Source organism: Suricata suricatta, chromosome 10 (assembly GCF_006229205.1).
Source record: "Suricata suricatta isolate VVHF042 chromosome 10, meerkat_22Aug2017_6uvM2_HiC, whole genome shotgun sequence".
Classification (NCBI taxonomy): domain Eukaryota; kingdom Metazoa; phylum Chordata; class Mammalia; order Carnivora; family Herpestidae; genus Suricata; species Suricata suricatta.
In genome coordinates, this window is record NC_043709.1 from 90,192,423 (window position 1) to 90,214,178 (window position 21,756).

General features: G+C 40.7%; 1 protein-coding gene across 2 annotated transcripts in view; it reads right to left on the minus strand.

Moving 5' to 3' along the window:
- Nucleotides 1-21,756, minus strand: part of DERA (deoxyribose-phosphate aldolase) — a 115,144-nt gene that overhangs the window by 70,740 nt on the left and 22,648 nt on the right. Inside the window, exon 1 of one of the 2 annotated variants that reach the window (XM_029955094.1) lies at nt 16,658-16,731. The exons of the other annotated variant lie outside the window; for it this stretch is intronic. Within the exon in view, the coding sequence (XP_029810954.1) occupies nt 16,658-16,688 (31 nt within the window). The 5' untranslated portion in view covers nt 16,689-16,731. Of the gene's footprint in view, nt 1-16,657; nt 16,732-21,756 lie in introns of those variants that run through there. 2 annotated transcript variants of the gene reach the window in all.

Here is a 21,756-nt window from a genome sequence, read left to right on the forward strand (position 1 = left end):
TGAGCAATACCTTTCCCAACTGCTTTAAAAAAAAAATAGTGTTTACTTTTCCCCTACCACTTTATTGAGGTATACCTGACAAATAAAAATTGTGTATGTTTAAGATACACATCTTGATGTTTTGATATACATATATACTACGAAATAATCATCACAATCAAGTTAACTAATCTATCTATCACTTCACATCATTTTCTGTTTTTTCACTTTTTGCGTGTGCTGAGAACAATTAAGATCTGCTCTCTGGGCAGATTTCAACCACACAATGAAGTACTGTTAACAACAGTCACGTTGCTGTACACTAGATCTCTGGAACTTATTCACCTTGTATAATGGAACTCTGCACCCCAGTTGTTTCTAATAAAGAACCTGTGGATCTGAAGCGTGGGACTTGCTTCAGAAGTCAGGACTGAACCATGAACAGAATACCTGAGGACATCCACCTTAACCACTGGTTTTTCGTCATGTCCCCTCAAAGGTTCGAACCCACAGGCCTGCTCTCCTACTTCACAGACACCACTTGCCAGAGGTCCCCGCAAACCACCTGCTGGAGGATGTAATAGGATGACTTGTCTTGTGATACCAGCCTCCACTGTTAAAAATATCATTAGTGGTCATAAAATTACCCGGCCCCATATTTAATCCAGACAAAGACTTTGCCTCTGTGACCTCCCATGGTAATGAATTATATAAGTGACTATCTCATTTTATTAGCACTTAATTTGCTACTCTTTAATTTCATCAAATAACCCTTGTTCTCATATTATGGGGTCTGGGGAAAAGAAAGGACTGATTGGCCTTCGTTATGTCCTTCATAATTTTTAATATTTTATTCGAGTACCCTTTAGCGTCTCCTTTCCAGGAGAAGTGATTCAAATCACACAGTCTCCTCAGTACCACAGAATCTTCTCTCACGGGGCCGGGAGGGGTTTCAAGTACGCGTGCCTTTGGGGAGAATCGACATGAAGCCATAATACTCTTTAGGCGATAATACTCTCTTCTTAAAACTCTCCCGTGAAACAATATCCTACTGTGTCTCTTAGTGTGTCATTTGGGTGGCTTTCAGGCCCTTCTATCACTTATAAATTTATTCCCAGATACTTTTCTCACAATTTTTTATTGTGATTTGTTTTCCTGTTTAAGTCTCGATGGAGACAAATCATTTTCCTCACGAATCTACCACGGAATCCCTCTGCCACTTGCCCTGCTGCCTCCCTGGATGTTCTCGCACTTCTTCAGAGAATTTCAGGTGATCACTCTGTGAAAGGAGGTTTATTTTGTATTTTGATTGTACCTTTGTTCCTAATGGAGAAAAATACATTGTTACACTTTATTAGAGATTTTCCTCCAACATTTGGGAAAAGAAAGACTAAATTTTCCATGCTTTCTTTTCATTCTTTCTGCTTATTTTCAGTTTTAATTTGCAGCCTCCCAGGAATCAGCCAGACCTTACCATATGCACAAGTGCCTAGCACAAAAATGGTTGCTCAGTGAGGCTCTTGCATCACAGTAAATTTGTTAATTTTTAAAAACTTTTTATATATTATGAGAAAGAGAGGGAGGGGTAGAGAGAGAGAGAGGGAGAGAGAGAATCCCAAGCAGGCTCCACACTGTCAATGCAGAGCCTGATGCAGAGTTCAAGCCCACGAACTGTGAGATCATGACCTAAGCTATAATCAAGAATCCGTTGTTTAACAAACTCAGCCATCCAGGTGACCACAGTAATTTACTGTTTACCCCAGACACTGTAACCAATGAAATATCAACTGACCATGTGCAGTCATTTTTTTTCTATTCTTGAGAGACAGAGAGAGACAGAGCACAAACGGGAGAGAAAGAGGGAGACACAGAATCCAAAGCAGGCTCCAGGCTCTCAGCTGTCAGCACAGAGTCAACATGGGGCTCAAACTCACGAATCATGAGATCATGACCTGAGCCAAAGTCAGACACTCAACTGACTGAACCACCCAAGTGCACAACCATGTCGGGTCTTTTAATCTTAGCCTTGGAAAAGGGCAGCTTGGCTAGAGAAAAAGAGCTTTGGATGTTAGTGCATGCCTGATCCATCCAAGCTCAGAAGATATTCTACTTACATAAATGAGCAAACTCAGCCTTGCCCGCTTCCTAAGCCAAAAATTTACAAGAAAGACTGGAAGCCTCATCCTTACTAGCAGGTAGGAACTAGAATTAGCTTTCTTTACAAAGTCAACTGCCATCCAAAGAGCTCCAGGTGAGCCCTCTAGGACATCCATGCCCCCACTGGACATGAGCCAACCTTTCCAACATTCTACTATGTAAACCCAATCCTCAGAACCCAGACCGATGGTTTAGAAACTAGGATACCAGGGACTGCATGGGTGGCTCAGTTGGTTAAGTATCTAACTCTTGATCAGGTCTTAATCTCAGGGTCATGAGTTCCAACCCCACACTAGGCTGCATGCTAGGGGTGAAGCCTATTTAAAAAAAAAAAAGAAACCAAGACACCAACTACATTACAACATCCATTGCTACTACTCCCAGAGCCTTACTACTACGACGTCTCCCCACAGCCACTCTGACCCTAATCTCCAACTCCCATTCAACATACATTCTCCATTAAGACCACTCTTTAGGATAAAAATTCAAGTCCAGGTGAGTATTTAGTTTACTATGCCTTCTAAAATACTTCAACCTAGGGGTGCACGGGTAGCTCAGGGTAAGCATCTGACTTCAGCTCAGTTCATGATCTAACAGTTAGTGGGTTCAAGCCCTGCATCAGGCTCTGTGCTGACAGCTCAGAGCCTGAAGCCTGCTTTGGATTCTGTGTCTCCCTTCCTCACTTCCCCTCCCCTGCTCGCACTGTCTGTCTGTCTGTTTGTCTCTCTCTCTCCAAAATGAAGAAATATTTAAAAAAAATTTTTAAATAAATAAAATATTCCAACTTAGATTTCTGGCACCAATATGACAAGATCTTCTAATTTGTTCCTTCTGTACCAGTCCAGACTATTCTGTTTACCTTCCCTTTCCCTTTGGTTGTCATTTCCAGTATTAATTGTATCCAGAATCATATGGGTTATAACATTCTTTCAGAACACATCATCACAGTGGAACAGTCTTCACATTATAAGATACAAATGCTCTTGCACCTGGCATCACATAGTGGCATCCCATTGTGATTTTAAGGTCTCCCCACTTTCTCTTATCCTTTATCCTTCCTTGAGACACGAGCCCTTCCTTTCCCAGCTGTCGCTACTCTTACTAATTATTTTCTCTCAATTATTCTTCTTCTCGATTCACCAGCTATTATCTGTAGGTTAATCTAAGCACCAAAAGGAGAACCTAGTCACCTGCTCTGGCATCTAAAATACTGTTTGCTGCAGTCTCCAGCCCCCTGTTTCAGATCCACTTGTTCCCAGCATGCCCGTAATCACTCAGTGACCAGCCTCAGAGGTCCAACAGCTGGGGGCGGCTTCAACTACGGAGCCAGAGAGCCAGACGCCCTTAGAGGAGTGAAGCACCCAAATGCAAGTCCTACTACCTCCCCATTTCGCATTTCTGGCCTATAGGCATTGTGCCACCCGGTGTGAGAAGCACAGTGGCATTGAATAGCTTGCTGCTCTCCTGAAAGCTTAGGGAATAAATTCACAGACTCGGAAGATCTGAATAATATAAAACATAAGCCAACATATGGGGCAAAAAAAAAAAAAAATCAATGCTTTTAACCAACATTTCCAACTAATCAGTTAGGAATCTTTCCATGAAAAATGAAGAAAACTGCCTTTGGTGACTAGAATAAAAAGGGAAGGATGGTAAAAACTCAGCCCCTGAGAACAGACTGGACGAACAAGCTCAGAAAACAGACAGGAGCCAAAGACAACCATGCAGAGCCCAAACCAGAAGAACAACGTCAGCATTTAACAGCAAGAGCCTAGCGCAGATGTCACAGCCGCTGCTGGGGACAGTGGCACCACCACTTACCCTAACTCACTCACAGCCTCAGCCTGAACCATGCATGACTGTGGGCAGCAGGGAGGAGGAGAGACCCATTCTTTCCTCTTAGCACCTCCCCAGTGGAACTGCCCAACACAAGGAGGACAGGAGTTAGTTGCTGGAAAGTTAAAAAATGATAAATTTCTATTACAATGGTCAGTAAGCCTGGGACATGCTAGATGAGTTAGCTTCTCTTGGAGATGCATAAACCATTTAGCACACGAGCCTCTCTGACAAAGTCCCACAGAAAAGAAACCCTTCTAAATTTTCTTTAATTCAGCATTTCTCAAACAGTTGACCACAAAAGGCTTTTTTCCTATAACATACACTTACCACAGTGGCTGGGCAATAAGTCAAGTTCAGAGAAAGGGAAGGTCAGAGTAGGTTCATCCAGTTGGCTAAAAAAAAAATCTCTTAGTAAATAAGTGGAGGTGAGAGATTGACCCTAAAGCAGAGGTTTTCAGTCTGGAGACATTTTGGGTTGTCACAGCCAGTAAGAGAGTGACACTTGAATCTAGAAGGCAGAGGCCAGGGATGTTGTTAAACATCCTACAATATACAGGACAGTGTCTCAATAGTGTAAGTGCCTGACAGTAAGCTTCCTAATTGGAGCATAAGTGCCTGACATTAAGCTTTTCATTGCTTAGGCATCCATTTCAAAAGACATCCCTCCTGAATAAACATATTGACAGCTGTATGATACCATTACTAACAAACCAACCAACAAGGAACTAGACAATGGCCACACAGGAAGGCCACCTTTCCGAAAGCCCTGGGTAACCTAGACAGCTGCCTTGAATGACCCCGCTTCCCCTTCTCATGCTCCAATTCCCGCTCTTTTGCTTTAAATTAGCCAATAAAGAGGGAGCCCACCTAGACACCCCACCCTCAGACCCTAATGAAGACACTGTCATCATTTGTGTGTGCACACTTGCGCGCTCTCTCTATACCTGAAACTGCCCAGGGCAGCCCTTGGGTGTGCTGAGTACTTTCCAGGACCTGTGAGTAATAAATCTTGATCTTCAAAGTTCCTTGACATTTTTGCTGAAGTGTGTCCTCAGTCATAATAAGAACCAGAAGAGATGGCCCACCCATAAATAGGAGCCCTGGTAGGGGACCTGTCTATGGAATTTGCCACAAGTGATGTGCCCACATGTGCACTGCAAGCATTCCTTACCAAGGACACTACCAGCAACAGGCTCAGGACCAACCAAACGGCCAATAACAGAGAGTAACCAGCCTCAAATGTCAGTAGTGCCAACGCCGAGAAACCCTACCCAAAGGATGGGCAGGATTCAAGAAGAATAAAGAGGAAGCACTGAAGGTTTATGAGAAAAGGAGTGTCAGGGATAAAAGCAAGTTGGCTCTACTTGGTTCACTGTGGCTTATTTGTAAAGCTTCTTAAGTACCAGGCGAAGGAGACTAGAGCTGTGCTATCTAATCGGCAGCCATGTACACATGTGCCATCGGAGCATCTGAAATGTGGAACAGTCTAATCTGAGATAGGCTTTAAGTGTAAAATACTCAGCAGATTTCAAAGATTTAGCACCAAAACAAATGCAAAATATCTCTATAATGATGTTTTGATATTGATTACACACTGAAAATATAATATTTGGGATAAATATGGTTAAATAAAAAGTTATTAAAATTATTTTCATCTTTTTTTTTTACCTTTTATAATACACATTCTAGAAGATCTTAAATTACATTGTGTTGTATTTCTTTCTTGTTTTTGTTGTTGTTGTTGTTGTTGTTAAGTTTATTTATTTTGCGAGAGAGAGTGTGTGGAAAAGTGGGGCAGAAAGAGAGGAGAGAGAGAGATTCCCAAGTAGGCTCTGTGCTAACAGCAGGGCTTGGCCTCACAAACAGCAAGATCAAGACCTGAGTTGGAGTTGTACACTTAGCCAACAGAGCCACCCAGGCACCTCACACGTTGTATTTCTATTAGACAGCACTGGTCTAGACGTTATCCTGGAAGTGATCAGAGCCTCTGAAGATTCCCAAACTGGCGGTAATAGAATCAAAGAAGTATTTTCTAAAAACAAGCGGCATACAGAATATGTAGCATGGAAATGCTTACACAAATATGCAAATACAAGCATGAAAAGGTATTTACGGTAGCAGTGCTACAAGGGACACCAAGATCCGTGATTGGTTCAATCAAATATAGCAGATCCATAATCTAGAATATGACCCAGCCATTAAAAAGAATGAGGTAAATTAGTAAGTACTGTCATAGAAACCCAATTATGGTCCTCTACTCTGTGAAAATAAGCGACCTTCATGGCAATGATTTTTTAAAAATAAAATTGTTTATGGGGCACCTGGGTGGCTCAATCGGTTAAGCGTCTGACTTCAGTTCAGGTCATGATCTTGCAGTTCATGAGTTTAAGCCATGCATTGGGCTCTGTGCTGACAGCTCGGAGCCTAAAGCCTGCTTCATATTCTGGGTCTCCCCCTCTCTCTGCTTCTCCCCTGCTCACACTCTGTCTCTCTCTCAAAAATAAATAATAAACATTAACAACATTTAAAAATGTTTATAAAAACAAAAATACAAGAATAAAACATATATCTGTTGGTACATGTGCAAAAAAAGTAGAATATGTACCAAGTTGATAGAAGTGTTTCTCTTCAGAGCTTGAATTATATAAGATTTCTCATGTTGCAGTTCCATAAAACTGAAAAATTTCCCCAAATGCAAGCCTTACCTTATTGAGCAATAAAAACAAAATACACTAAGCTCTTTTGAATTAAGAGGCACATAGACAGGAGTGTTCAGGACAGGTGGAAAGAGACTACAGTAGGTAAACCAGTTAAGATATCTGTTGCTACAGTCCAGACATCAGCATGGTTTAACGCCTCCCTGGGGCATTTCGCACTCCAACCTGTCAAGACCTGCCTTGCCACTGAGCTTTTCCACAAATCTAGCCTGACATAGCTGTGTGATGCCAGGTAAAAAGGATAACATCAGAATGCCACCATACTGCTCCCACAGAAAAGATCACCAAAACATTAGTACCACAGGCCACCAGATGGAACCTGATTATTATATAAATCCTGTATGATACTAATATAACGCTGGGTGAGACAGGACCACACTGGCCCACCCATAACAACGCCTTTCCCCATAGTTACGGAGTCTATGGAGCCAGACTTTTCCTGAGATCACATTCTCTTTCCAGCCCATGTGCAGGTGCACAAGACCCCAGAATTCCTAGGCCAAATGGCATTAGGTCTGCTTAGAGTGAGGGGTCTCCATCCCAAAGTCGATAGCTTAAATTTAAGATATGGGCATACCAGGGACTTTGCTCCTAGAAAGTCTGGTTGATACACATCTGTTGATGAATTACATTTATCCTTTCATTCAATAAAAAAGGGGTACACACGATGGTCCCAGCACTGCTTGAGGCTCTGCCGATTCAGCAGCGAAAGAGAAAACAAAATCCTGACTCTCACAAAGCTTCTTCTGATGAGATGAGACAAATAAACCTGTAAATATATATTGAACATATTATCTAACATATGTTACATAGGGCAAGAGAAAGGAGAAGATAGGGATGGGCATGGTCTGGGAGAGTTTCTGGTAAGAAAACAACTGAGCAGAGCCCCATGTTAAATAGGGAAGTGAGCAAAGAGACCACCAACCAGGGGAAACAGTGTTCTAGGCAGAGAAGAGCAAATGCAAAGCTCTCAAGCAAGAGCGAACATGTCATACTTGAGGCAAAGCAGGGACACAGGTGTACCTCGGGGGTGGTAAACAAGAAGGACTGGGAGTAGTAGAGATAAAGTCAGAGAGGCTATGGACCAGGTCATAGAATAAAATGTTCTCCCAACCGAGAGCCATGACCCATGGACATGTCATGAAATCAAGTTTGTCAGCTACAGCCAGTATTTTTTAAAAAGAAGAAGAAACAATAAAATAGAAAACAGTAGGGCACCTTATATACAATACAGATGAGAGTCATGCAGAAATTTTGTTTCAATTATACATATGTAGGCATGTACACTGTGGCAATGTAAAGCTCATGGCCTGTTGTGCAGCATAGCCCATAAGGTTTGAAAACCCCTTAAGATGGACTTTTTCAGCACAGAAAGAACTTCAGATGTGAGAGAGGAAATCTTCAGAGAACTCTGCGTGGAGGAATGAAAGATCTGATTTAGATTTACATTTTAGGAAGCCCCTCTGGCTGCTGGGAGGAAGCTAGGAGAAGGCTCGAGCAGCAGCAGGTGGCAGCTTGGACCAGAACAATGGTAGCAGGGAGGAGAGAGTGGTCAAAACCTCATCAGTTCACTGACTGTAGCATTTCAGTCTTTCAAATGTGCCTTCAAACGAATAGGTGCGCATTCTCTCGTGCCATCCAGAGAGTGAACAGTCCAAGAAGAGTTGGTATTCCAGAGGCGCTGGAATGCTGACAGAGCACAAAATTCAAGGAAGGATTCCTTCTGCTCAGTACCCACAAATATCCTCAGCTAAGTCTGTGTGGCAAGTCCACAGACTGGAACAAACCACCAGAGCTCATCCCTCTGCCTCCATGCTCTGACCACTGGAGTAAAACTGAATACTGGACTCAATCCGGTCCATCTGCGAGCTTCTGGTCCTCACTAGAGTGAACCCATCACGCTAATTTGCCCAGGACATGCTCAGTTGACACCCCCAGTCCATCTGGTTTATATATAATTTTCTTTAAAATTATGCTTCTATATATCATTTTCTTTAATAAACAAAATGTGGGCATGGGGGTGGCTCAGTTGGTTGAGTGTCCGCCTTTTGATTTTCGCTTAGGTCTTGATGCCAGGGCCGTGAGATGGAGCCCCGTGCCCAGGTCCACGCTGAGCATAAGGCCTGCTTGAGATTTTCTCTCTCCCGCTGCCCCTCGCCCCTCCTCACACACTCTCTCAAATACAAACATAAAATAAAATTTTTAATAAATAAAATAAACCAGGCTGGGTTTCACAGACCCCAGTTTCTACCATATTCTCCAGTATCATTTAAGAGGAAAGTATAGAGAACAGAGATCTCACTTGAATCTGTACTTCACTCTGTAAGGAGACCACAATTCGACCCTTCTCCCATCTTCCAGGCATAATACAACAAACCCTCCCAGCATGCAGGACATTCAGTGACAACTGGGTACTTGGGACATTTGTGGCGAGCAACAGCTAACTCCTTCCAGTCTTGGGAGGTGGTAGGAGAAATACAGAACACTCTTGTGTCTCTGCAGTCATTTGAGTGGCCTGGGCCCAGGCCCACAAGAGACACAGACACGCCACACCACCAGTCAGGGCATGAGAAGTGTGAGAAACTGTGTACTAGATTCCTAGAGAAGCACTAACTGAATGCAATGCCTTGTCATTTTTATATTCTATATAGTCTATATATATAATATAATATATGCAATCTATATGTATTCATTCTATAAATCAAAAACTCTTCAGGGTTAGTTAGCTCTTTTTATTTTGGAAAAAAAAACCTATTAGCAACAATGAGCTCAAAAAAGTATGCTTAATGAAAAATTAAATTCTGAACTTCCATTTCTCAGAAGAGCTGATGATCTGTAATTTGCACAAAATGCTTTTCAACGTTTACTGGGTGCCAACATAGCTCTACAAAGATGTCACTCACTCCAAGACCCAAATCTGCTAGGAAGCATCTTTATACATACTTCAAAAATTAGCAGTTATGTTAAGAAGCCTGTGCGTAAAGATGGCCATTTAACACAACCTCAGAAGATGCAGTTCTATAAAGCGCTGAAGCATGACTTTCTACTTAGATAAAATGAGCATGGACGGTCCCCAACTTACAATGGTTCAGTTTACAATTTTTCAGTTTTACGATGATGCGAAAGCAATATGTACTCAGTAGAAATCACACTTCAAATTTTGAATTCTGACCTTTCCCCAGGCTATCACTATGCAGTAGGATCCTATAATGTCGGGCAGCTAAAGCCACAGCTCCCAGTCGGCCACGCGGGTAAACTGCCCATTCGCTGACAACCATCCTGTACCCATAACTACCATTCTGTTTCTCACTTTATTGTAAAATAGACCTTGAGGGCACCTGGATGTCTCAGTGGGTTGAGCATCTGACTCTTGATTTCAGTTCACGTCATGATCCCCATGTTGTGGGATGGAGTTCTCCATCTGACTTCACACTGGGCATGGAGCCTGCTTAAGATTCTCATTCTCTCTCTCGCTCTCTCTCATAAATAAATAAATAAATAAATAAATAAATAAATAAATAAATAAATGCTTTGTGTCAGATAATCCTGCCCACTTGCTAATGTAAGTGTTCTGAGCATGTTTAAGGTAACCTAGGCTAAGCCATGATTTTGGTGGATTAGGTGTATTAAATGGATTTTTGACTTACAGTATGTCCAACCTATGATGAATTTGTCAGGACATGACGCCACCATACGTTGAGAAAGATCTGTACTCTAAAAACTGCTCAATGTTCCATCCACATTTCCTAGTACACGTATAAGTAAAGCAGCAGTTATTAAGTTGTTGGCTCTGGAAGCATAGTTTCAAAACTAGAAAATACTGTTCTAGATCAGAGTCACACATGCTTCAAAGAGAAAAATCTGTAAAATTAATTCAAATACTGGCTCAGTTTTAAAATAGAATTTACCAAATTCAAGAAAAAATTCTAAAGTCTATTTTGTTGAAGGTAAAACATCTGACATCACGGTGACCGGCACTGTAAATTCAGTTAAATGAGGATTGTGTTGAACATATCATTATTTGATTTTACAATGGTAACATGGGTATAAATTTTGTTGGAATACTCTATTATGATAAAAACAATTTTCTTATTAAATTACAAAACCTATGGAGCAGAAATACACTTGGAAATGAATGTGACAGACACATAATTTACAATTTCATCCAAATAAACTTCACATTGTAACGAAGTGCAAGCTGTAGCTGTCAAATTTTAAATATTTTATATACACAGAGAGTAAGTGAACTACCTGATCTTTCTGAGAAAGCTGATGTTTAATTAAAAATAAATACTTCTTCCTGGCAGAATGCACATTCTCTTTACTGAACATCATCAGATGAGTCTTAGAAACATTTGGCTCTTGGAAGAGAAAGAACCATTTTGTCAGTCAGTCTAAGCTGATGTACAACTACTCCTAAACTATTTTGAAAACACAACCTTATGTGTTGTTGGCTTTATTGTTTTTCAAAATCAGGTTGAAAATCTTTAAAAAAAAAAAAAACCTGTTAAGTAAATAAAACACCAAAAGTCTCCAGCTTTTGAAACTTAGTGAACCACTATTACTGATGACAAGTGTTTGTAAATATTGTAAACAAGACGACACTAAAATGTATCCCTACAAAAGTAAAGACAAGACTTCAACAAATTAAATGAGGGCATTTCAACTAGTAAATAATGCTGTTTTAAAATTCTAAGATTGTACTTTGGAATACCACAACCTAATCTGCTTTGATTATCGACTACTACAAAACATATCACAACAAAATGTCATGGCTAAAATCAGCAACCCCTTTATCATTTCTCCTAATTCTTTGGGTCACGTGGGGCTGAGACATGCAAAGTGGTTTCACTCATCCAACCAGCGCCTTACAGAAGGCAGCTAGAAGACTGGGCTCTGCGGGGACACCACGTGCCCTTCTCTTTCTCCCTGCAGGCCCAGAACCTCCCCCTTTCCAAGTGCCTTCTCCAACAGGGTAGCTGAGCCTCTTACCAGGCAGCTCAGGGCTCCCAGAATCATAGAAACAGCCACTAAGGCTTAATTTCTGCGAAACTCTATTAGTTACAGTGAGTCAAGGGCTGCCTGAACCAATGCTGTAGGGCTCATCAATCCCAGAAATCCCGACCATCTTTGGAGACTAGTTACCACAAACTCCTATTTTAAATTGGTTACATTTATATTCTGTACTGGAAAGAAGTGAAATTGAGATGGTTTGAGATTTTACAGTATTTCGATTTAGCAAAACATTCCAAAGAATCTTAAGCAGAGACATCTTATTTGACAAGTTCTGTCTTAAAAAATTATATATTATTTTGTTTGCAATGGAGGCAAAAATATATTAGCTGTGAAACTATTTATGCCAAAATATTTATGCATTTCAATTTTTAAAAAATGAGAATTGAGAACACCCTCTACTTACACAATTTGCTCTAAGCTTACCCAATACCTCAACATCTGTGGAGAAAATATTTTCTCAATTAGAAATATGTTCTACAGAGATGAATCAATTGAAGGTGTCAAGAATTTCAAACTTAGAAAAAATAAAATGCAACTTTAAAAAAATTAGTGAACATTTTAATTATCTAAAATATCTTTCAATGTTCTTCAAAAAACATTTTCAATGCTCTTCAAAAAGTATCAATGATAGGGGCACCTGGGTGGCACAGTTGGTTAAGCATCTGACTCGTAGTTTCAGCTCAGATCATGGTCTCACAGTTTGTGAGTTCAAGTCCCACATCGCTGTCAGCACAGAGCCTGCCTGGGATTCTCTCTGCCTCTTCCTCCACCTCTCAAAATAAAATAAGCTTAAAAAATATATATATATATTTTATATACATATATATAAAACAATGACATACCAGAATGATACAGTTAAGAAACTGCTTAAAACAGAGTAATAACTCAACTAATGTTGTTTTATAATGCTAAGATAATTAATATGAATATATTTTTTGGCTTTGATGTACATGAATATATTTTGTTATAGAACAAATTATTTTTTAAAAGTTTTTTAATAGAGCTATTTTCTCTTGAATAGAAGAGCTACTAAAAATATAAAAACAATTTGATAAATATTTTTTAAAATTACATATCATTTTAAGTATTTTAGCACCCCTTTTCACCATCAAAAGTATCTAGCTTGCACGCGAGGTCACCCCAATCAAAAATCCTACGCTATGTCACCCTGAGGAACTTTCCCAAGCCTTTCAATCACAAAAGCTTCCTCTGGAACTTTAACAGATAATATACGATTATAATTTTTACCTAAGTCAGTCACTAAATATTTACTATGTACTATGTGTTTACTATGTATCGGGCACAGGCAGGTAATCTAGTGGTTATGTTGGATTGTTTGCTGAATTGTCTATTCAGATGTTCCCACCAGGAGAAGCTTCCCCAATGCAAACAGACCCAGACCATTTCATCAGTGCACAAATTTCTACCTCCCCCAGCCCAGCTCTCCACCACTGCGCTTAAGTGACACACAGCCAATCATCTATAACATTTGACAAATCAATGATAAAAACATAGATTATATAGAAAATGGGGACTGGTGGTTTGGGGAAGCCTTGATAAACTAGAACACAATATTTCGGCCATTCACTTAACCAAGATTCGTGGCATAGCTACTATCGGATGAGAAATCTTTTGAAAGAAGGGACAATTGGGGACAAGAAAGGATTCACAAACAGGGAAGACTATGGAAGAAGTGTTAGCATCTAAGGGGAAGGGAGAAGAAAACTGTAGGACTTAACAACACAAAGAATCAAACTAAACTCTGTCACTTTGCCACACTTAATGAAATAATTGACACAGGCAAGCTCTGCTGGGACACTAGGCGTCCTTCTTTCTCCATGTAGCACCAAAACCTTTCCTTTCCAAGTGCCTTCTCCAACAGGGTAGCTGAGGCACTCAGGGCAACAAGGCAGCTCAGGGCTTCCCAGAATCATAAAAACAGCTATTAAAGCATCACTTCGGTTAAATGAGCCACGGGCAGCCCAAATCAATGCCATAGGAGACATCAATCCCAGAGACTCAGATGCAAAAGACACTGAAAAGTTTGTGGGGAACTAGATATTCACATGGTGTAGAAGTACACCCCACACATTACTTGCAGGTCAAAAGGCTAAGCTAGAATCATAGAATTGACTGATGTAGTTGCAATCTCATTAAACAAATGATCCAACTTAGTATCAGTGATAGTGGGATAACCATCCATTAGGAGCTCATGATATGACATAATATAAAATATATAGCATCACTTATAAAGTAATCTACCAGAACTGTTTAATTTGAATCTAATCAGATTTTAAATACGTGATTGCTAATTTTATGTATCAACTTTGGGCCATGGGGTGCCCAGGTATTTGTTGAAACATTATTTCTGGGTGTGTGTGTTTCTGGATGGAATTGGCACTTGAATCAGTAGTGAGTACAGGAGGTTGCCTTCCTCAGTGTGGCCGGGCCTCATCTGATCCTCTGAGTAGAATAAAAAGAATATCCACTCAGAATAAAAAGCTGAGTAAGAAAGAATTCTGTCTGCCTGACTGTCTGTAAGCTGGGGCACTGGCCTTCTCTTGCCTTCAGACTTGGACTTGGACCAGAATGTACACCACTGGCTCTTCTGGGTCCCAGGCTCTCAGACTCAGACTGGAACTTACACCATCTGCTCACGTGCATCTTAGACCTTCGGACTAGGACTAGAACTTAGAGTATCAGTTCTACTGGTTCTCAATCCTTCATACTTGACTGGGACTGCACCTTGGCGCTCCTGGGTCTCTAGCTTAGTAACTGCAGATCTCAGACTTCTCAGACTCCATAATCATGTGTGCCAATTCCTTATATTAAATCTCTTTATCTCTATCTGTATCTATATTCATGTATCTACTACTGATTCTGTTTTTCAAGAAAACCCAAACTAATATATGACTTCCAAATTAAAGGAAATACAGAAGAGATAAAAATGAGTTAAATGACATCATGAGGAAATCATCAGATAAGTCCTAAAGTTGGAATGATTTACAAGTTAGATAATCCCAAATCATCAAACTCATGGCAGTAAAAAAAAAAAAACAAGCTTTGTTCCAGATGAAGGGAGACAAATACAATTGAATATAATGCATGGTCCTTATTTAGATTCTGGCTTGAACACATCAGCTATAAAATACATTTGGGGCAACTGGAGCAATTTAAATAAAGGCCTGGTATTGGATAATATCAGGAAATTATTTCAAATTTGGTTATTGTGATAATGATATCATGATATTGTAAGAAAATACCTTTATTCCTTAAAGACATAAGCAAGTATTTACAAATGAAATGTCATGATGTCTATCATTTTAATTTAAAATATTTCAGAAAAACATTGCTAATGCAAACTGTAAACCATTAATGACAGTTACGTCTAGCTGATTGGTATCTATGGGTGATTTTACCTTAGTCCTTCTACTTTTCAGGATGTTTGAAATTTTTAGTAATTAAAGGAACCAAAAACAAAAGCAGGCTAAAATTAATAACATACTGAATAAGGAAAATAAATGAAATCTGATATCCAGTGCTGCTACCCTTCTCTACTCAACTCTGAAAATACTAGCAGTTAGTTTTATGTTCATCTTCGTCTACACAAAAGGCTGGAGGATTAATTTCTGCAGAAGCCACCCAGGCCAAGAAAAAAAGACCCCCAAAAATGGAACTTGGAGTCTTCCAACGAAATGACGCAGCAATATCATCCTATGGTTTATAAGCCCCATCCACGTCCAGAAAGCTTCTAACAAGCTTCTTACTGCCACAAAGCGTGGAGGAAATGCACTAGACAACCCTCACTTCTGATACCAATTACAAGGTCATGGGGGGTGGATCACCAAGACAACCTCAGATTTGATAATTTATTGGAAGGCTTACAGAACTCACTGAAAGCTAGAAAGTTGTTACACTCATGGTGATGGTTTATCACAATAAAAGGATATGGATTAAATTCAGCTAACAGAAGTGACAGATGAGGCAGGGCCCAGGAGAGTTCCAAACACAGAGCTGCCAGCTGTCCTCTCTCAGTGGAGCAAAGGACAGTGTTATTGCCTCCTGCTAGTGATATGTGAGAATATGTATGGAGTACTACCAACCAAGTAAGTTCACCTGAGCCTTGAGGCCCAGAGTTTTTACTGGGGGTGATCACAAATATGTGGTTAACTCCCAGGGGCTGATCTCAGTCTCCAGGCCCTCTGGGAGTAGATCTGATACCACCGGACCCAAATTACTCAACATGAGCCACACTGTTAGACCATCTGTAATGGCCCAAAGCCCCAATTAAATAAAGACACTCTATGAGGCAGGACATTCCAGGGGTCTGAAGTAAAAGAGAGACCATTTTGGACAAGATGAAATTCCTTACTACACAAATGCCTTATTCTTTAAAAAAAATTTTTTTTTTACATTTTTAATCTATTTTTGAGAGACAGAGAAAGAGCATGAACAGGAGAGGGTCAGAACGAGGGGGAGATACAGAATCTGAGGCAGGCTCCAGGCTCTGAGCTAGCGGTCAGCACAGAGCCTGACGCGGGGCTCGAGTCCATGAACCGTGAGATCATGACCTGAGCCGAAGTTGGATGCTCAACCAACTGAGCCACCCAGGCTCCCAACAAATGCATCATTCTTAAATATGAATGGACAAAAAAAGATTATCTGATATATAAGAAAAGCTCCAAATACAAAAGATGCAGCATAAAAACAACTGGAGGGAGTGGAGGGCACTTAGAGGAAAACGTAGGAAGCAGGAGAAAACTTGAAAATAACTGTCATAACCTCATCCACAAAACCAGAAGACAAAGCTAGTAGAAAAAAGAAACATTTAGAAAGCTGAGGAGCTCTTAGAAATTAAAAATGTGATATCAGAAATGAAAAATCCACACCACCAAAGCACATCACTATGAAATTTCAGAACCCTGAAGACAATGAGAATATTTTCTCACCTTCCAAAAAGAAAAATGACGGAGATAACATTACATAACAAGGATAAGAACAGCAGCAGATATGCCAACAGTAACACGGCACAGAACCTAGAATACAGTAGACTTCCGGGGAAGACAGTGGAATAGGAAGATTCTAAGCTCACCTTGTCCCATGGATACAACCAGATAACGTCCACATCAGTGTAAATAGCCCAGAAAATGACCTGAAGATGAGCAGAACAGACTCTTCACAGCTAAACATAGAGAAGAGGCCACACCGAAGAGGGTAGGAAGGGCAGACTGCTGGATTGTCCTTGTGAAGGAGAGATATGCAGGTGTAGACAGGGGCAAGACACAGATCTTCACACCAAGCACCCCAGGAATGGGGAACCCTGACCAGGAAGATGAATCCCCACAACATTTGGCTCTGAAAGCCAGAGAGGCCTAATTTCCTGATTTCTTACAATCAGGAGAGCGTTAACACCTGGCACTTTAAAACTCAGTGGGGTCAGCTCTGGGAGACTCAGAGGGCAGAGTGTGAGTGGAATCTGAGTCCTGCCCCTAGAGAGACAGCACAACAAACAGCCCCTGGGGATATACTGCGCGGAAGTAGCAGTGTGGAAATGACTAGGACATGTGAGAGGGAAATGTCCTTACTAATTTGAATGTGTGCTGGGGAGGCAGAGATCATTGAAAGATTTCTCAATAACAAAAGAGCAGACGGTCGCCATCCCCCGCCCTTTTCCCCCAACCCAGACACATGGACACCTGCAGGAACCAGCCCCGCAATATTCTCCACCCAACTTGCTACCCCCACATTCTCCTGGGCAGACGACCCCTCCAGCCAGGTCTCTCGTCCCACGGCAGACCCTGCAAGCCTTACTAACCACTGTGAACTCCACCCCCATATTCTCCTGGGGACTCACCCTTCTGGCCTCATGGCAGTTTTCTCAAGTGAATCCAGGTCCCCTCCCACAGCAGACCTGTACAAACCTTGCTAACACTGCGCCACAGGCCAGCATTCTCCCGTAGACCTGCCGCTTCCAATACAACCTTGGGCACAGCCCATCAAAGTGGTGCCAGCAGCAGGGTGCAAAGCGGAGCTTTGGAATGTGCAAGAAGCCCCAACAGGGGCCAGCACCACTCCAAAGTGACTCCTGTCTTGGAGAGAAGGGAACGTAACCACACACACAGTGTGACTGCAACCCCAGAAGTGGGCTGGGGCAGACGCCTGGTCTGACTGCAGGCCCTGCCCACCGATGAATGCCTCTCAGCGGACACCACAGGGAAAGCTACCCCTATGGTTCAGTGCTAGTGAATTTCTGGAAAATGCCTGGTCTGACTCAACTCAAGGTGGTCCCAGACTGGCCCACTAACACCACAGGGACAAAACCCTGCCCACAAGAGGCAAAGACAGCCTTGCAGATGACTGCACTAAAGGCAAAAGTGGCTTAGCCAAAACAGCAGGGTGCACAGAGACAGGCCTGTGCCAGGTTCTGGTGAACGAGGGACACTGCACTCCAGGACACTCCAGGATCTCTCCTTCATAAGGCCATGGCTTTCAAGAGGAGAAGACAGAGCTGACTTCTTGAGGAGAAGAGAAATGGGGCGCCTGGGTATCTCAGTCAGTTAAGCGTCTGGCTTCAGCTCAGGTCATGACCTCACGGTTCGTGGCCCCCCAGAGAGTATTTTAAAAGCATCAAGTGAAAAGAGAACAGTTACATACAAGAGAAACTCCATAAGGCTATATGCTGATTTTTCAGCAGGAACTTTGCAGGCCAGAGGCAGTGGGATGATGATATATTCAAACTACTGAAAAAAAAAAGAAAGAAAACCTGCAGCCAAGAACACTCTATCCAGCAAGATTATCATTTAAAATAGTATAGATAGGGCCGCTTAGGTGGCTCAGTCGGTTAGGCATCCGATTTCGGCTCAGGCCATGATCTCACGGTTCATGGGTTCAAGCCCCGTGATGGGCTCTGTGCTGACAGCTCAGAGCCTGGAGCCTGTCTTCAGATCTGTGTCTCCCTCTCTCTCTGACCCTTCCCTGCTCACACTGTCTCTCTCTTTCTCTTTCACACTCTCTTTCTCTCAAAAATAAATAGAACATTAGAATAGAATAGATAACGTTCTCAAACAGAAGTTAAAGGAATTCATGACCTACCAGAAATGTTAAAGGGGATTTTGTCAGTGGAAAGACCATAAGTAGGAGTATGAATAGTAGGAAACCAAAAAAAAGCAGTAAAATTCGGTGTATTTATAAAAATCAGTCAAAAGATTCACAAAATAAAGGTAAAGGTGTAAAGTATGACACCATATATCTAAAATGTGGGGGGAGAAGAGTAAAGAATGAGTTCAAGCTAACTTAATACAGATTGCTATATGCATAACATATTAATACAAACCTAATTCTAACCACAAATCAAAACCCAGTAATAGATATGCAAAAAATAAAGAGAAAAGAATCCAAGTATATCACTAAAGAAAGCCAGCAAATCATGACAGAGAAAACCAAGAGCAGAAAAAAAACAAAAAACTACAAAAACTACCATAAAACAAGTAACAAATAGCAATAAATACATACCTGCCAATAATTCCTTTGAACGGAAATGGACTAAACACTCCAATCAAAAGACACAGGGTGACAGAATGAATACAAAAGCAAGCCTCATCTATAAGCTGCCTACAAGAGACTTGTTTCAGACCTAAAGACATATATAGATTGAAAGTGAGGGAATGGAAAACCATTTAAATTGCAAATGGAAGTGAAAAGTAAGCTGAGGTAACAATATATATAGGAGACAAAATAGACTTTAAAACCAAAACTGTAAAGGGGCGCCTGGGTGGCTTAGTCAGTTCGCCTGACTTCGGCTCAGATCATGATCTCGCAGTCTGTGGGTTTGAGCCCCGCGTCAGGCTTTGTGCTGACAGCTCAGAGCCTGGAGCCTGCTTTGGATTCTGTGTCTTCCTCTCTTCCTGCCGCACCCCTACTCAAGCTCTGTTTCTCTCTGTCTCAATAATAAATAAACATTAAAAAAATAAAAATAAAAACAAGACTGTAACAAGAGACAAAGAAGGATACTATATCAATCATACAGGCAACAATCCATCAGGAAGATATAATCATTGTAAATATTTATGCACCAAACATGGAAACACCCAAATACATGAAGCAGCTAACAACAAACCTAGAGGAAGTAATCACTTATAATACAATAATACTATGAGACTTTAACATCCCACTTACATTAATGGACAGATCATCCAAACAGAAAATACACAAGAAAAAAGTGGCTTTGAATTACACATTGGACCAGATGGATCTAACAGATATATACTGAACACTCAATTCTAAAACAGCAGAAACAAATTCTTTCAAGTACATATGGAACATACTTTAGAATATATCACATATTAGCCCACAAAACCAGTCTCAACAGATTCAGAAAGACTGAAGTCATACCAGGCATCTTTTCCTACCACAAAGCCATGAAACTAGAAATCAACCATAAGAAAAAAACTGGAAAGGGGTGCTCGGATGGCTCAGTCAGTTGAATGCCTGTCTTCAGCTCAGGTCATGATCTCATGGTCAGTGAGTTCGAGCTCCGCGTCGGGTTCAGAGCCTGGAGCCCGCTTTGGATTCTGTCTCCCTCTCTCTGCCCCTCCCCAGCTCATGCTCTGTTCTGTCTGTCTCTCAAAAATAAATAAACATTTAAAAAAATTTTTTAAATACTGGAAAGAACACAAATACATGGAGGTTAAAAAACATACTACTAAAAAATGACTAGGTCAACCAAGAAATCAAAAAGGAAATAAAAAATCCATAGAGTCAAATGAAAATGAAAACACAATGGTCCAAAATCTTTGGGATGTAGCAAAAGCTGTTCTAAGAAGGAAGTTTATAGCAATACAGACCTGGCTCAAGAAGCAAGAAAAATCTCAAGTAAACAACCTAACCTTACACCAAGGAGCAAGAAAAAGAACAAACAAAATCCAAAACCAGTAAAAGGAAGGAAATAATAACCATTAGGAAAACACACACACACACACACACACACACACACACACACACACACACACACACAGAAACTAAGAAACAATAGAACAGATCACTGAAACCAGAAACTGAGCATTTAGGAAGGTTGATAAACCTTAGCCAGACTCATTAAAAAAAAGGGTGGAGGCTCAAATAAATAAAATCATAAATCAAAGAGGAAAATAACAACACCATAGAAAAACAAAGGATTATGAGGCTCCTGGGTGGCTCCACTGGGTGAGTGTCTGACTTTGGCTCAGGTCACAATCTCGCTGTTTGTAGGTTGGAGCCCCATGCCGGGCTCTGTGCTGTCAGCTCAGACCCTGGAGCCTGCTTCAGATTCTGTCTTCTTCTCTCTCTCTGCCCCTCCCCAACTCATGCTCTGTCTCTGTCTCTCAAATATGAATAAATGTTAAAAAAAAAAGGAAATACAGAGGATTATGAGAGGATATTATGAAAAATTATATGCCAACAAACTGGACAACCTAAAAGAAATGGATAAATTCCTAGAAACATATAACCTCCCAAAATGGAAGCAGGAAAAAATAGACAATTTGAACTGACCAATTACCAGCAATGAAAAAAATGTAATCAAACCAGTAATCGAAAAGCTCCCAAAAAATAAAAGTTCAGGACCAGACAGCTTCAAATATTTAAAGAAAAGGTAATATCTATTCTTTTAAGGAAAGCTAATTCATTCTATGAGGTCAATACTACCCTAATACCAAAAGCAGATAAGAACACTACAAAAAAAAAAAATTATAAGCCAATATCTCTGAAGAATACAGATGTAAAAATTGTCAACAAAATATTAGCAAACAGAATCCAACAATACATTAAAAAATCATTCAGCACAATCAAGTAAGATTTACTCCTACTCTGTCAATGTAATACATCACATCAACCAGAAAAAGGACAGAAACCAAACGATCATTTCAATAGATGTAGAAAAAGCATTTGATAAAGTACAACAACCATTTATGATGAAAGCTTTCCACAAAGTAGGCTTAGAGGGAATATACCTCAACATAATAAAGGCCATAAATGAAAAATCCTCAACGAACATCATGCTCAACAGTGAAAA